The following is a 17414-nucleotide window of genomic DNA, read 5'->3' on the forward strand; positions in this document are numbered from 1 at the left end:
GAGTAGAAGAAAAATGACATTCAAACTATTTTCTAAATGTCTGTAATCGTGTCTCATGTTGTATAATGGTTTAATAAGTACTTTTAATGGTAGTAATCAAGCGATTTCCCGCTCTCCACAGGCAACACGATAATAGGACAGCATAGCGTCAGGCAATTACAACGTCACAACTTTGGGGTTTACGAGATTGGAAGCAATCTAAAACAAAGAAAAGCCGACACGAAGTGTTCCGAACGGCGTAGACTTTTAGATATCAGTAGGAGGGAAGACGGCGGTGAACTTGCCGCGCCCCTACTATAGCTAGTCTATTGGGGACTCATTAGATACTAACTTATACAGCAAAATTTTATATTTGTGGGGATCTACAGTGTCAACATGTTCTGAGAAAGAAAATAAATATGGTCCGGATCGCTGAATTCTTTTTATTACCTATGCGATTGGGCAGTTTCAGTCACTGGTGATTTTCAAGCACGTATCTTGAGCTTCCAGCTTCATTTTACGTTATAATATTTCACTGGTACATGCGGACACGAATATATCTTACTTCTGTGGGTGTGTGGTACAAAAACAATAGAATAGTTTTATTTTTACATAACCACATACAATATTGTATTGTTTTTCTGCCACATACGCTCAGAAGTAAGGTGTCTTTCTGTTCACGCGTACCAGCGGTATATTATAATGTAAAACAAATCTGAAAGTTTAAGATACATACTTGAAAATGGCCAAAGATTGAACCTGGCCAATCGCATAGAGAATTAAAAAGAACAGAGTCTACCTGGACCATGTTTTAATTTATGTAGGCTACCAATTAACAGTACAAATGCGGCCCGAGGTGCCACCCTAGAATGTCAGTACTGGCTCTTGAGGAAACAAGATTGACTACCACAATTCTAAAATGTAGAAATCATTACAGAATTTTCCATCAAAAAAGGTGACTAACTGCGGTTATTACAGAAACCTTTATTCCTCCAGGTATTTGAGGAGGAACGGAAGAAAGAAAAATACTGGGATTGCTGAACATTTTCGAAAGTCTCGTTCTCCTTTGAATCGCGTATAAATTATATGTGATGTCCGCGGAGACGTTGCATTCCTCGCGGGATTTGAAATGAGGTAGAAGACTGAAAAAATACTGCGAGGGAAGATTAGGATGATAAGTTGTAATGATGGAGGTAATAGGAGAGTTGGTAAACATCGGTACTATTTTGATTTCGAGAATAGTGAATAAGCACTGCGCGCTAAATTATTCTCTTTTCTGCGGTTACTGTTACAAAAGAAGAGAATGCTTTTTTTTGTAGTTACTGTGTAAGAATTGCTCTGAAGGAAGGGGTGGTTTTGGGATGTGCTCTGAGGAGTGGTTTCCTTGTGACGGTGTGCGAGCGGTACAGGAAATCGTCCGAATAAATGCTAATATAAACCGCAAGCAGCCAGCGTGATTGCGTCTGCGGGGAGCGGGCTCCGTCCTAGATTCCGACACGGGTTACTTTTTTATCAAACGGCATCTCGTCTTTTAAGTCGCGTCCGGTGATAAGAGCGTAAACACGGTCGGAGGCGGGCGCGTGGTGGGACGGAGCGCGTGGCGTGCCATGTGCGGGGCGGGGCCAGCGCGCGAGCGGGGGCGGGCAGCGGGGGCGGGGGCGGCCGCCCGACATGGCGGCGGCGCATGCGCAGAGCGCGGCGCGGCGGCGGCCCGCGGCCGGCAGCCCGCGCCGGCCGGCGGGCAGTGCCGAGCGGCATGCTGCAGCAGCAGTAGCGGCAGCAGCAGCAGTGGCCAGCCATGTACAGCCCCGACAAGATGATGAACGGCAAGCCGGCGGCGGCGGCCGGCGCGCTGCACCCGCCGCCCATCAGCGCGCCCAGCTCCTGCTTCCCCGGCGGCCGCTACTCGCCCACCTACCGCTCGCCGGACCCCATGCGCCGCTGCATGCCCAACCCCTCGGTAAGTCCCGCCGTGCGCTGTCGCGCGTCGCACCAGCACTCCGTGTCGGTACCCGCTGCGATTACCCATATAACCGTCAGTGTAACCCGATTCCCGTAATGTGCCCCGACGTTTAGGGGTGTCCTCGGGGGCCGTTTCAAGTCCAAAGCGACGCAAGCGGCCGCTTTGGGGCACCATACTGAGAAGGGCACCAGAGGCGCCCATGTGCCAAGTTTGTGTATTTGGATGCATCATAAAAAGGAAGTGACCGTATGGCATTGACAGCCGGCAGTCCCCACTTGGGAAAGTTCGGTCGCCAAACTGCAAATTTTTTCAGTTGACGCCACACCTGGCGACTTGGATGTCGCTGATGATGAGGACAACACAACATCCAATCCCCGAGCGGAGTAAATCTCCAACCTGACCGGGAATCGAAGCCGGACCCGCTTAGGGCAGCCACAGGCGATGCATCAGAATTAGTAGCGAAAATTGACACTGGTGGAAGCGTGCGATAATATTAGCAAAATCTTTCCAATAAACACTGATCCGCAAACGGGCCATTTATGAGATAATTGCGATTGTTTGTGGTTACGATCTGCCACCGACTTTAGTATCAAATACTGTCCTGGTAAAATTTAATTAAAATTGACACGTAAATCTTTGCGAGTAACCTCCATCAAATGGGGTTCAAGTTTCACCGAAGGATGCCTTTACAAGAAATAAAATTCTACTTCCTCACTCTACATGTACACTGGTACCTCTTGACGGAGGTCTTCAACATTTCGTCATCACATTGGTCACGCAGTGGGCTGTGACTTCTTTGAAACACCCCTACATCATTAAGTAAATCTAGACAGTCCTGTAGAATTCGCTGCTCCAGTTGAACAGTATCAATGAGAGATCTCAGTGCATCCTGTTAAGACTGTTATCGGCTTGTAAATACTTTATAAACTGCACGACACACAAATGTTGACTTTATTTGTATTTTATTGCAATCGGTTTCGGTCATAAATGCTATTCATGGTCGTCGAAAAATTAATCAGCAGCCAACATTAGATATCGAAACTAAATGTATCGTTCATTTTGAACATTACAGTATATCTGTATGAAGAGCAACTAAATGAAGAGAACCAACACGAGACATCGTATCTTGTGTTGGTTATCTTAATTTAGTTGCTCTTCATACAGATATACTCTAATGTTCGAAATGAACGATATTTTTAGTTTTGATATGAAATGTTGGCTGCAGATTAATTTTTCGACGACCGTGAACATGGTTTATGACCGAAACCGGTCAGAATAATATACAAATAAAGTCAGCATTTGTGTGTCATACGTTTTATAAAGATCTGTACGCCTCAGTACAGAGACGACCCCAAACAGAAGAATCCAGACGATTGAGGTCAGGTGATCTTGGAGATCAAGCTACAGGCTGTGCTCGACCTATCCATTTTGGACCATGTCGGCGCTTTAGATGCCGTCTTACACCATCAGTACGCTGATGCCCCGTTGTGCGTGTTCCAATATCAGTAGCATACTAGCATGAGCCATGGGTGAAATATGAGCTTAATTAGACCAGGTTTAATAGAGAAGTTTACATTTGAAATACCTTTATACCTAGTGGGACCACAGATGATACTAAAGGCTCGTAACCACATGTTCGCAACGATCTCGTAAACACATAGATTGCACACACGTATTTACTGAAACTTTTTTGCTTCTGTGCTCTTATTTTTTCTGAGGAATTAACCTTTCCTATTAATTGCGGTTCGTCATGTATATACAACTTAGAGTTTATAAAAGAATAAATAATAAAATCGTGTGGCTCACAGCTTGGTGTAGATATTCTTGCTTGATGCCATTTCAGTGACAGGCGTGCCACTGCAAATTGTGCTGTCACCAACAGGCTTAACCGAACCCATATCCAGGTCGCGAAAAGGTACGGTTGTTATGGCATGAGCAAATTGACGTATGAGGGTAGAGGGGTTGTGCCAAAGTATAAGTCGCTTGTGTGGAAAAATGTTCTACAGCCGGGGCGAGTGTCAGGTTTCCTTTCGCATAAGCCTTAGACTAATACCACATTAGACGATGTTCTCCGATGAAGTTTGTCGAGCCAGAAATCGAACAATCTGATCCAGTCGGAAGGTGCCACACTGCGCTGAAACTACCACTTCACCAACTTTCCAACCGCGACTGTCGCTGTGGCTTATTTAATTTCGCGGCAATCGTCGTTGGCATCCCTGACAGGCTGAGGTGTTTCTACAGTGCAGCAGGCACGAAGTTTACTTTACACTCTGTGTGGCTCTGTCCGAGTAGTAAACGTCTCATGGATCATTTGGACACTGATCTAATAATAAATGTGGCGGAGAAATAATCTCTGTCTCTATACTACCAAATCTCCGCATCATAATGATCGTGTGTTAAGGATGGAGGTACGGAAGAATTTTTTCCTCTTTACCAACACCACCACGCAACTTTGTTCCTTTCTTTTGTAATGTAGTTGTGATATTTGATAACGGTAACTCGAAAGAGGCTACACAGATACGATAATAATAAAAAAAATTCTCAGGATAGCCCCTAAGATTCTTGTGTAACAACACACAGGCCCTACTTCACTTCGACGATTCATAGTAAGTGAATGAATCCTCCACCATTATCGTAGGCAGTTACGTCTTCTGCAACGACAAACAACTACAGTATGTATTAAAGTCTTTGCATCAAACACTCAGGGGTGATTATCGCGCTTGAGGAAGAACTTCTGCTACAGACAAAGTGTCGGCTGATGCTTCTCGCAGACACTAGGCGTTCTTTTGTATTCGTTATGCCCGTGACAAGCGCCAGGGCGCAAACAATATGTGGCGTGCGTATGCCTTGCGTGTAGCCTACAATCTATTCATTTCCTTCGAATGAAGGGGAACAGCCCCAGCAAAATTAAATTTCGTGATCCTCTTCTAAAACTTTGTTCTCCTCTACGAGACAATCATTCTTAACCTTTTCTTGTTGAGAATCAATCAGTTTTCTGGACTAAGTAGTTTGCAGCACACCTGCTTAGTAGACCTTGCTAGTTCAATGAAATCTCGTCGGAGGGCCAGCGAATACCAAAGGGCTCTTACAACCGGCAGGAAGCGTCATCGAACGTCTTGTCAATAACAAAAATTGCTGGCCATGACATGAGCTCACCATAGTTCTTTGATGCCAATACTTTCAAACACAACGAATAATGCTCCTACGGCTAAATATTTAAGATTGCAATGTGAGCTGACCTCTCGTACGCTGTTTTTAAGACAACTGCTAGAGCCACAGATTTTTGCCACAAGTCGAAAACCCACTTTTAATTTTCCCGCGACTTCATCCGCCACGATTATAATCGCCTTAGGTGCAGTAGTCATCGACGACTATGGAAGCCGCGAACACTATCTAACGGAGAAAATCACCTAGAGTAGTAGTAATCTTACGCTGTATGCCAAATGTCTCTACTTTTGGACACGACTAACAATTAGAAACACAACGCATATTCAGTTCAACACTCGTCTCGTTCATCAAAGTTCTGAAGTGGATTTCTAAACACGTCAATAGTGGTAAACAAGAAAGATGGAGGTCGTGAGCGGCCTTGAAGTAAAGAGACGCCTCAACGGACTCCCGAACTGTACGTTTCGAAAACACTCAGCCGCGTCGCTTTCACTTTTGTATTTCTACCACCATACCGCTGGTTCCCAAAACCATGTAATTACATGATGCCGGCGGTGCAAAGATACCTGTCTGACTTCATGGCTACAGTCCTCGAGAAACCGGTTTACCTGAAGCACGTGCGTGCATGGCCCTTTCCTACAGATAATCGTATTTCTAATGTGCGTGTATTTAATCAAACTGACGAAAAACGGCGAGAAAACTCTCGTGCTTTCATAGTCTAACTACTGATTATGCTGATTATGCATGTTAAATTATGGTTAATAATGTTTAAATAATTTGTTGTTTGTTGACCTATACTGAAATGTCGCATTTTTTAAAATAATAACTCGTAGTTGCTACTTGTGATGAACATAACAGTAAATTCGAACATTTGAAGTTAGGCTTTACCATGACTGTTACTGATATCTAATGAAACAACAAGTTTACTTTTACCAATCGTTGTTTGCCTGACTGTGTGACTGTACCAGTAAACTTGTTGTATCGTTAGAAGAAAACAGTATTTTTGCGTGCAGTTGTACCAGTGTGCCAACTTTGTTCATAATACATAACAGCGAAATATTTACCTAATGATATTTTCGTATATCTTGACTTTCGGGTCCTTGTAGCACCAAGCTTTGTAAGTGACTAATACCAAGTCCTGATTTTCTGCAAGCTCGCCTTGGCTACACTATTAACCATCATCTACGTCATCTTTCTTTAATGACTCCGTGATACCTGCAGCTATCAATTTTTATTCTGTTTTCGCACTAATGAACATTTTCGGCCTTTGGACATTTATTCGCAGTAGATGGCACCATAGGTCATTCGGATAGGCGAAAATCCAGACAATACGGAAAATCATAAGAAACTAGAATGATATGGGTTAAAAGCTGTAGGCAGACGCATCGTATTTTTTTCATTGTGCATTATTTACACGTAAATGTTGATCAGATACTGGGAAAAAGTAAGTTTTATACACTGAGTAATAAGCAAGTTACATTTGAACCAATTACGATGTTGTTTTATGTGCAGGCACAATTACGTCGCGCTTCAGCAGTAATAGTTCGGACTAAATTTTTCTTCCGCCAGAGTTTGTGTTCTATATAGCCATCTAAACCAAAGGTTACCATTGTATATTCAGCCGAAGCTGCTTCCGACTGGCTTTCGAAATAAGCCAATATGTTGTCCAGCTGCGTTTTTGCTTCTGTAGGTGTCACAATGTCTTCAAATTGTGCGCCAATAACGTCCTATAATCCAGTACCATAACCGTCATCGTATGCAGACAAGCAAACGGCCATAATGGCGTTATCAGAAATCGCACGTTAGTCAACGTTACTGTCGCTTCGCAGCCGGTCGTTTACGTTATTACCTCCTATGTCTGAACATCATGGAATTTTTGAATATACTTGAACACCAAATTAAGCGGCGATGTTTTTAACAATCTCCCGTTATCCATCCTATGCAACGCATCTAACTATTGTCCAGAGACACTACAATCCTTTTTATCTTTCTTGTAATTTTATGCTCGCAACTAAAGGGGGATTACAGTGCTCTACAATGCAGTGCCAACTTGTTAACTGACACTTATCAAAATGTCTGTGAGCTAGTTGTCTGAATTTAAATTTAATTTTTCTGTTCGTACACTGTTGTCGCTTTTACGTCCGGAGTGTCTAATATTGCACAGTTACTTTATCATAAAAAAAACTAATTCGTGATGTACCGGAAATGCGGATTAATGATGACTAGATAAACGAGGTTTCACTGGGTTCATGGTTTTTTTTTTTTTTTTGTTTTTTTTTTTTTGAGCATAAGTACTTGCGATAGTAAATATTTGCCAGTCGTAGATATTTTAAGATCAAGGAGGGGAGGTAACAAATGCATCCAGGTTATTCAAAACAAGTGTACAATTGAATGAAAATAAAACATTGTCGGTTTTGGCTCAAATGGCTCTGAGCACTATGGGACTTAACTTCTAAGGTCGTCAGACCCCTAGAACTTGAAGAACTACTTAAACCCAACTAACCTAAGGACATCACACACATCCATGCCCGAGGCAGTATTCGAACCTGCAACCGTAGCGGTCGCGCGGTTCTAGACTGTACCACCTAGAACCGCTCGGTCACCCGGGTCGGCTTGTCGGTTTTCTTGCCGCTTCAAACCTGGGAAAAACCTCAAGCTTCAATATCACCGCCATCGTCATTTGCCCACTGCTGATGCAGAGATCAGGAATGAAATCGATTTTGAGTGACATACGAGTCCTGTTCGAAAAATAATCAAACTCCTTGTAAATATTTCTTGATTCGACTTATACGTCTTTAGTCCTTGTTTCCTTCAAATTACATCCCATAATTAAATATATGTAAACATGACGTTTGAGAATACCGCGACCGCCTTTAAATACTGAAGGGAAACAGAAGCCGTCTGGGACCCTTTATATGTTACTGGTCATCGTCAGATCTAATTGTAGCAAATGTCCCCACTGTTCGTAATATCGTTTATTAAGAACTGTTAGTATTGTTAAAGTGGCGTTGGGTCGTGACTACCGAGCTTTTTCTTTTAGTTTGCAGATCCTTCGCCAAACCTCTGTGACAACTACAATTTTTCTCATGTTTTAGCAGTAAATCCATCATACTTCTCCAACAGTGGTCCTTTCTTTGAATGTATCTCAATCAGTGTCTTCGGGGAGATCTTTACACTTACTCGCTCAGCGTTCCTTCAGCCTTTCGTTCATAAAACTTTTAATAAACTTTAGAGATGTTGAATTTTTTCATTACAATCTTGTGACACGAAAAAATTGCGAATCTCTCCTGTTCTGTACGTTTTCTGAAGGCTACACAGCGCCTGGTAATTATTTGATCCTTAATATTGTGAGCCCCCAACCAGGTCGATGTCAGTGCCGTTCCTGGTCGAGTTTCACCTACAGCTGATAGGCAACCACTTTGAAACTGGAAGATCGATACAGAACACTGCATAGTTCATGCACAATTATCAAGCGTTTCAGTAAATACGTTCCGTATATTTTATCCAGAATTTCTCCTGACACCATTACCCCCATAAATACGACTTTGCATGGAGCCCCGCGAACACTGCTCCACTTTCACCTGATGACCAATACCTCGAAAAGTGAAGGAAATGTGAACAACGTGAAACAATATGGCTACTCCGATGACCGTTGTTGATATACTGCTGCCAACGGCACGTTGGTTGGACCTGCGTTGACGCGTGAAAAGAGGTTCAACTATTTTTTGAGCAGATCTATTACACTATGTTATACAGGGACATCAATGTTTTGAATCTGTTACGACTTATTCCACTCATTTTATCAACAACTAAGTTAATTGTTTTGTAAATGATTTTCACGTGACACAGACGGACTTATATCCATCCAGTTTTATATAACAACAAAGCAACTCCAGTTACTTGAAATAATTCACGAAAATACGCAGTTGGTGTTGTGAAGCTACACCAACGATGCTACTGGCATGTATTATATAATTAATATTTACCTGGATGTAGTGTATGTATTTTTCATGGTAATATGTTGGGCTGTACTACACTCCTGTGTGGTTGTAAAACACAACTTCATATAACCTGGAGATTACATGTGTTGTAACCAATCGTGAGTAGTTAATTACATTATTTGAGAAAAGTGAACATGTTTTCGTCGTTCCAGAAATTACATTAATTCCTAACTTCGACAGCTGCTTATGCGCTTTGCTGTCACGATTTTATAGAGATTTCAAATGGCGGGGCTCTCCTGTCGTGTATAAATTCATGGCAGACCCTGCTCCAATTGTTGCTTATCGTAGGACCGTCCGTTTGTTCACATATGGCATACCACCTTTCTCGTCTATTCAAGTGATGTGTAGAAATCGATAATTAAAAATATAATGTTTGAATCGAATATATGATATCTCAAGAAGAGCCATTTTAAATACGTCATAATTTGATTCACTCACATTCTCAACAATTCAAATTACGCTCACGAACGTGGATTCGCTGGTCCCTCCACTTCTAGCATAAGCTACTTGTGTGTCTGCATGAAATATTCATCAGCCACATTTTTCCCCACCATTACATTGTGATTCCAGATACATAACATTTCAGTTGTTTAATAAGTAGTCGTGAATACTGTATTATGATCAGGATAGAGTAAAACAAAAATATAAACATACGTATTCGTCTAATTAATAAGAGCTTATCTAGTGATAAACCCGTTTAAGTCAGAAATTCAGCACATTCCAAACCATGTGAATAACGAACTTATCCTCCTCCTCCCGAACAGGCTAGGAAGGCCCAACGGTACCGACCGACCGCCCTGTCATCCTCAGCCTATAGGCATCACCGGATGCGGATATGGAGGGGCATGTGGTCAACACATCGCTGATTCGTATGAAACACTGACGCATCTTTTTTTTTTTTTTTTTTTTTAAAGTTAGGAAACGTCGGGGAAGTCAGTCTCCATAGACTACCTTTCGGCGGCTCGTATGTAGGTGTGAAAACGTAGACCAATGACTGATAAGTAGTAACGTGACAGATAATGCACCTCTGGAAGCAGTCCCACGACAAAAGATTGATTTTTGCTTTTCTCGCGTCCAATACACATGTCGAATATAAACAGGGAAATTGGGGCGCTAATCAATACTGTATTATTAACGCCTTGTGCTCAGTGTTGACGCTACAGCTGAATCTACCGAAGCACAATTTCTATTGATGAAAATACTGCTGCAATTGCCATATTGTTGTTGTTGTCTTGTTTTCTGCCAGGCAAACATCTGAGGTTAAATTTTAATACTCTACGTTGCTTCTAAAAGTAATATTGAAGTAAATGTGATCTAATCTCTGGTCACACTTGTTCCAGGAAGGTCAAGCGATTTAAGCGTATGTTATTAATTAGTTTTGTTGGTTATTTAACAATAAAATATGGCTGTCACATGAATTTGCTGCAAGCAGCTGCAACAATGTAAGAAAATGTTATGAAGTATAGTCCATTTTTATTTAGAAACGCAAGTTCAATAACAACGTATTTAGTCATCCATCTTGAATCACTTTGTCAGTTATTCCTGTCGGTACTGAAGAAAATCTTGCAGTGTCTATTGTAAATACAAATTAATTCCGATTTATCTATATTGTACCCTGGATGCAAACCCTATCAGCACAGTAGCGTAGTTTACACACGCTTGTGATGATATGAGGGCACACTGGAAAGTAATGCCTCCGAATATTTTATGTGAAAACCCTTAAAACTTTTAAAATAAAACTAACGTTACTAACATTTTAATCATTATTCTTCAAGTCTTCATATTTGAAGCCCTCTGCCGCTAGAGGGACCGAATTGTAGCGTGTAACATGGAAGAGTGTAACGTAACTACGTTTGTATTTGAGAAACAGCGTGCTGTAATCGAGTTTCGAATTCAAAGAGTTCGTGCACACATGGAGCATCCGGTCCTTCAGCATGATAATGCCAGATCACATACAAGCACTGCGACATCTCATACAGTCCCGACTTGGCCCCACCAGATTTTCATGTGTTTTCGAATCTTAAATAACACCTTCGAGGACTTCACTTTGATAGTAATGAAGTGGTCCAAGCAGAGGTGAGTTTGCGACTCTACCAAAAAGAGTCAAATAAGGTACAGCGACGGTATCAAAAAACGGTATCACGTTAGGAGAAATGTGTTCGTCGCCAGGTTGACTATGTTGAAAAATAAATATGTGGACTTTAAAAATAAAGACGTAGAATGTTTATAACGTTCGTTTTCTTTAAAAAGTCTTAAGAGTTTTGACATACAAAATTCAGAGCCATTACTTTTCAGTACTCCTTCGTACATACTATGCGATATGCCGCCCCATTCCTTTAGTTGCATCATTGTGTTTGACTGATCACTGTGCAGTAGACTACGTTGCAAACGATTATGGCGTAATTCTGCAGAAACATACAAGAACTAGTTCTTCGTCCATGATTTAAATTGGTTTAAACAAGCACTATAGATACTGATGCAAAATCGAATCTTTCCGCTTATTCTGACTTTCGTAAACTTATATAGAAGCAATGTAAAAAAAAAAAAAGAAAAGAAAAGGTACGTCCCTCGACGAAATGTGATTTTAATTAAATTAAGTACCGAGATGTTCCTTTCTGTGTAAGACATTCGTAATCTCTTCCACAACATTTAAATATGTTACGGTTACAATTTCGAATGAAGATTGCTCGTATATCGTGGTGGTAGCTGATGTAAATAAACGCTGAAATTTGATTTACGACATACTCGCTTTGTGGTAACTAAAAGGCACAGTACACCGTCGCGGCATGTAATACTGTACATATATAGCTCTTCAAATAGGCGTCAAGGTGACAGCTGTTGAACATTCACGTTATTCCAGTATCCTATGAACAGTTAAAACGCTCTCATATTTGTTTGACCCTAAAATTAACTTTACTTCGCATTTTTCTACTGCGGCTAAAATTGCCATTGCTTGTCTGTTAGAATACAACGGAGAAAATAAGATAAAAAATTTATCGGAGGCTTTGTGAAAAAAGCGAAATTTCACTAGATTCTGTAATTTTCAAGGTATTAACTGCATTGTGAAGGAAACACATAAAAATTCGAAGGAATTTAAAATTGGCGGCTTTATGATTAGAAACAATTTTGACTTCGATGGATAACTGCGAATTTCTTAATATTTCCTCAAGTATCCATGTCCTAAAACTAATGAGGAAACTAAAATAATTTATTTTATCTGCGAACTGCTATTGAGGTAGTAATCTCTCTTCACTTTCTCCTTCGTTTTAATTCGAACCAAATTTTTCGGTGAACTTTCTACTTGTACTAATAGTTTGGATACAAACGAAATGCTGCCTCATCTTTGAGAAACAAGGTGTATAAGTTGAGTTTTCAACAAAAAAGCTTTGAATATTTCCTACAGACATATAGAAGCTAGAATTTTTTGTGCTTTTGTTAGAAGCCAGCTACGGAGCATGATTAAGCCATTGAATTACCTTTACGATTTCTTTTACAGTTCCTTAGTTGATCATTGTTTTCTTTCTTCTCTTCCACCAGCCAATTTTTCCCCGTCTTTTTTGGAATTGTTTTGTCTTGGAATCCGCCCCACCTCTTAATTTTGTTCCCATAGCTTGTACCTTCCTCAACTTCTTGCTTGTTATGCAAATTTCTTCTAGGTTTTCATTCAGTTTCCTAAAACACTTTGGTTTGCCTTTCGATTTTCCAAAGAGTTGTTCACTATTTCCTGTCAGTCTGCTAGAGCTCATTTTTTTGTATCTGCACATGGAACATAGTCTTCTTTCCCCTATCACATCTGTAAGTTTTTTCAACTTGAGTGAAGGTTTTATGTTACTTCTTAATTTAAATATTGCTATCGTTTTTTTAATATTAAATTAATTTGGATATATTTACACTAATGTAAGCGTGACGGAAATCGCTTTGCTTTTCTTTACTTAATAGAAAGGAAAGGTCAGAAAATCGCCAACTGAACATTAGAAGAATATCCCAAGACAGACGTCAATAGGTAATACGTCGTAATATAAAGGATTCGCAATCACGATTTCGTGCCACAAAATATTATTCATATATGCTGACTCTATTCTAAATCCAAACGTCAGTTAGTGGAGACACCTATGTCATTATACGCTCTCCACCGGAAAATTACTGTTAAATGGACGCTGTTGGGGTTAAATGACGGAAGATAGGATACCCGTCGTGTCGCTTAGGTGTTGCTATCTACTACACAAGTAGCATAGAGGATCGATCCTCTATATAAGTAATACCATAATTACATAAACGTCTTGCCAACACTTGTGAATCTTCTGTTGGTGTTTTAAAAATATATTACAGCCATAGTTGTTTCTCGTTAAAATGTTGATGAGAATCATTAACATAACTGACAACTGACATGAAGGAACTTATATTCGCTTAATATACGACTCAGTTATAATTTTGATCACTGGAAACGGTGAACTGCGTTGAAAGACCGCTGCGGTATGCTTGACGAATTTAGCATTTTCCCCGGGGGTATAAGAGATACAAGAATTTTTCTTGGAGTCATGAACGTGCGAAATGATCGCACTGTGTCTGACTATTCAGTGAACGTGCCGGGATCGGCGAGCCGACTGCTGCTCACCAGTGCGTGAAGCGATGCGTGATTGCTCTAAAAATCGCGTATTACGGCCGATTCAAAATTCATAATGACCTGCGGTGAATTATAAAACTGCCAATCCGTCGGGATGCGCCCACATTCAAACATCTGCGTGCCAGTGGCCGAACGCATTGCGTATTTGCCGCCACATCGGAACGCTCCGAAATATGTTAAAAACTGCTGTTCCAACACCGCCGTCAATTGGAATTTCAGAAGAGTAATCGCAAAAAAAGGCGTGTAGCCCCACCTCCAAACTGCTTACCTTCAAACAATTTTTGGTGATAACTTTGTCCTGTTTACGGAAAAATAACTCTGAACTCCGTTACTATTTTACGTAGAACATGCAGCTGCACTCCACCTGATTGTAAGAACTAATTTATCTCCTCGTGAGACGATATAAAGAAATTAACGTCAGAATAAATATTTTTTGCAAGTGTTCAAAATTAAAGAATGTTCTATTAATTTATATTAATGTACTTACCCTGCAATGTTTTTGCCTTTCGGGCACTGTTTTAGCGTCTGTCTGTTTCATAGAAAACTGTTTAATAGGAACGTGAAACACTGACGTTGTGTATTTTCTTGGTAAAATGAAAAAAACTGTGTGTAATTTGATCTCACGCTGCATGAAAATGGAATGTGTTGTACGTCCTCCATTTTTTCCTTTTATTAAATACTCAGAGAAAAAGTGTAACTGAACAACGTTTGAGTGTAGAAAACTCAAATACTGAAAATGCTTTACTGCCGAAAACTGAGAAATGATCACAAATACTTGACCTTTCGAAAGTTGAGGATTGTGAAATACTCGTAAGGAGAAATCTTTGTAGCCTTGAAAACAAAGTTTACATGGTCCTAGCATGTGAAAGAATGGTTAATAGGCATAGCAGTGTCTAATTATGCTTGGAACTAAAGGTAAGGCTACGTTACAAATAGTAAACAAACGCGACGCAATCCGAATGATGGGAATAGTAACGTTATTTCCATTTGCTGTCAATCATGTGTCACTAGTCAAATAGCTCTGCAATATTGAAAGAAATTTTTAGAAGCAAAAGCTACAGCAGCCTTGAATGCTGCCTACAAGCCAAATGACCTTCGCTTTAGACCCGAGAAACAAACCATATTTCGTTTTCTGCAACTGCTTGCGAGCATACTGAAACTATTCGTTTCCTGGAACTGCTTGCGAGCATACTGAAGCTATTCGTTTTCTGGAATTGCTTGCGAGCATACTGAAACTACTGGCGGTATCATTACGTTCCGTCGTAACTGTGCCATTACCAACGGAGGAAGGGCAGCTGTCGACCAAAGACAATGAAACTCCTTTCGTCAATGATATAATAAAATGGTGTTAAAGAATACAGAAGCTAACATTTTAAATTTTAGCAACTAAAATTAATTCTGTTCTGGTGCCGCAGATGGCGCTGAGAATGCTTCAGTTTGAATATAAACGAAAAGCATAATCGCGTATTACTACTCGCAATATGAGAGACGACGTCCGCACAAATGAATAAGCTATAGCTGCTCTCACTGAATACAGCTAACCTTGAAAACTTGCAAAGATTTTTTATCTTAGAAGTAATACCAAAGAATGGGAAAGTCTAGCTCGATTATGTAAATTAGATTGCAGCCATCAAAGACTCTGAATGATCAAAAATTGTAATCCTCCTTTTGTTGCGTAGTCCATATTAATTCATTTTATTAGAGATAATTCAAAATTGGTCTCCTCAAGAATTTCAGTATTGGTTCTCTCAGATTAATGCTTGCATGTACTCAAAATTTGTCTCAAGCAAGCCGAGATCGTGTGTATGTGCAGTAGGGCCTAGAGGTGAGGGGTGAAACTGCGTATTGATGTACGCGAAGCTACCGAACAATGACAACACAGGGATGTACTGTGACTTAAGGGTAGCAAGTTTCCGTTTCAAGCTGACGATATTCCTGATACGAGTGGGTGGGTGACGTATAAAATAAGATCAAAAGATTGGATACAATCTTTTTACCTAGCTTCATTATCGACCAAATGTTGCCCTCCCCGCTTATTACAGTGGAAAATCGCGGTTGCACACAGTCGATAAAATTATCACTCGCAATCGCTCAAATGTACAGCGTGAACTTGGTTCTTAAATGTCTTTTTTCTGCTGTTACCTTACTATATCCCTGATTTATACACAGGTACAACTGATCAGTGTATAAATATTACGTCTTCTATTAGACTCTGGAGTAATTCCTGGATGTGTATTATCACATAAACTGCAAGAATTTTTATCGTGTTAGAAATCTTGCTATTGCGAAAGTGTTAACTACGTACCCATATAAGCTATTGAAAAAATAACGGTATTATGTTAGCTTATACTTAGAATATGTTACTTAAAGCACCTTTTCTCTGCATTCTAAACTTCGCACTGATAATGCTGTATTAATTAGTTGTTTAACTTTTTCTCTTGATATAGTAGAGCGCCATAACCTTTGTAATACTGAATAGTTTATAGCAAGAGCTGGTACGTTCGACTCCAGAATCAGAACTGCGATATCATTTGTGGAACGATTTCCAAGTTTTCGATAATGATCTTCCGGAAATGGCACCTGCAATTTTCTTCTTCGTTAAATGGAAATTAGGAGACGAAAAGAGGTGTAGAAATAATCTTCACAAATTGAAACAAAAGAAAAAAAAACAATACACCTAATCTCCGTAATCTGAAACTATGCCGTATTGTCAAATGCTATTGAGTGAATCTGGAATGTGTTGCTCACTAACCACTGGCGCCAATGATTTTTGTGATACCGTATCGTTACTTGCGCCAGCGTTCTATCCCTCTGATTGAGAACTCTGAAACTTTCCGAAGAAAAAATGGTATCACTTGTTTAAAGGATTCTAATAAAACTATAAAAAAGTAATATGTGCTATATATATTGACACTCAAAAAATCCATACTTTGGTTCCTTTTTTCCTTTGATGAATTTGTATTTTTATCATATATGCTGAAGCTACTAGAGCCCTCTCCATGACAAATTGGTTTCATTGTGATATCGTCCGTAGAGATTAAATGTTTCCCTTTATCAGTGGAGCTCATAATGCCGCATACGAGTACCATTAGTAACATCCTCAGACGTTACTCAAAAATCTGTTTTTTTTTCTGTAGCACATAGATCTTCATCTTGCTGAGTCTTCGTTTTGTGTATTCTGCCAGTAACAGAAAATCCAGTCCTTGTTGCTATGTCTCATTTATACCAGGCAAAATCAGATTTCTAACGACGTGTCCGAACAAATCGTTATTCATCTCATTTGTTTTGATAGGTCACCCGGACCTGCGCTATGTTTCGTCAATATTGTCCTTCTGATGATAATCAGGCCATTAATTACTTTCATTCCTTCTCCTTTACCACTTCCTCAGCGATTTCTTATTGCGTTACGTCACAAATTTTGTAAAGTGTCATTATCTCAGACTGACACCGTGCATTGAAAAAAAAAAAAAAAAAAATAACGATTGGTAAGACGTCGTTCAAGGTCAGAATGAGACTTCAGTTCGAACACCCTAAAATCAGTTGCTACTCATATAAGACGGAAGCTAAAGTTGGAAACATTTCTGAACCCGTCAGTTTATTTGTTTTTAACACGAAAACAGGAGCAGTATCTCAAAGTCAGCATTTTCTTCACAGCTGGTTCAGTGTATTTTCGGGTTTCAAA

The 17414-nt window shown here is 40.1% G+C and overlaps 1 protein-coding gene across 1 annotated transcript in view; it reads left to right on the plus strand.

Annotated features, from left to right (window-relative positions):
- Nucleotides 1-1884: 1884 nt before the first annotated feature.
- Nucleotides 1885-17414, plus strand: part of LOC124795202 (inhibitory POU protein-like) — a 467081-nt gene continuing 451551 nt past the window's right edge. Inside the window, exon 1 of the mRNA XM_047259108.1 lies at nucleotides 1885-1939. Coding sequence (XP_047115064.1) covers nucleotides 1913-1939 — 27 coding nt within the window. The 5' untranslated portion in view covers nucleotides 1885-1912. The remainder of the gene's footprint in view (nucleotides 1940-17414) is intronic.

This window comes from Schistocerca piceifrons, chromosome 4 (genome assembly GCF_021461385.2).
Source record: "Schistocerca piceifrons isolate TAMUIC-IGC-003096 chromosome 4, iqSchPice1.1, whole genome shotgun sequence".
NCBI lineage: Eukaryota > Metazoa > Arthropoda > Insecta > Orthoptera > Acrididae > Schistocerca > Schistocerca piceifrons.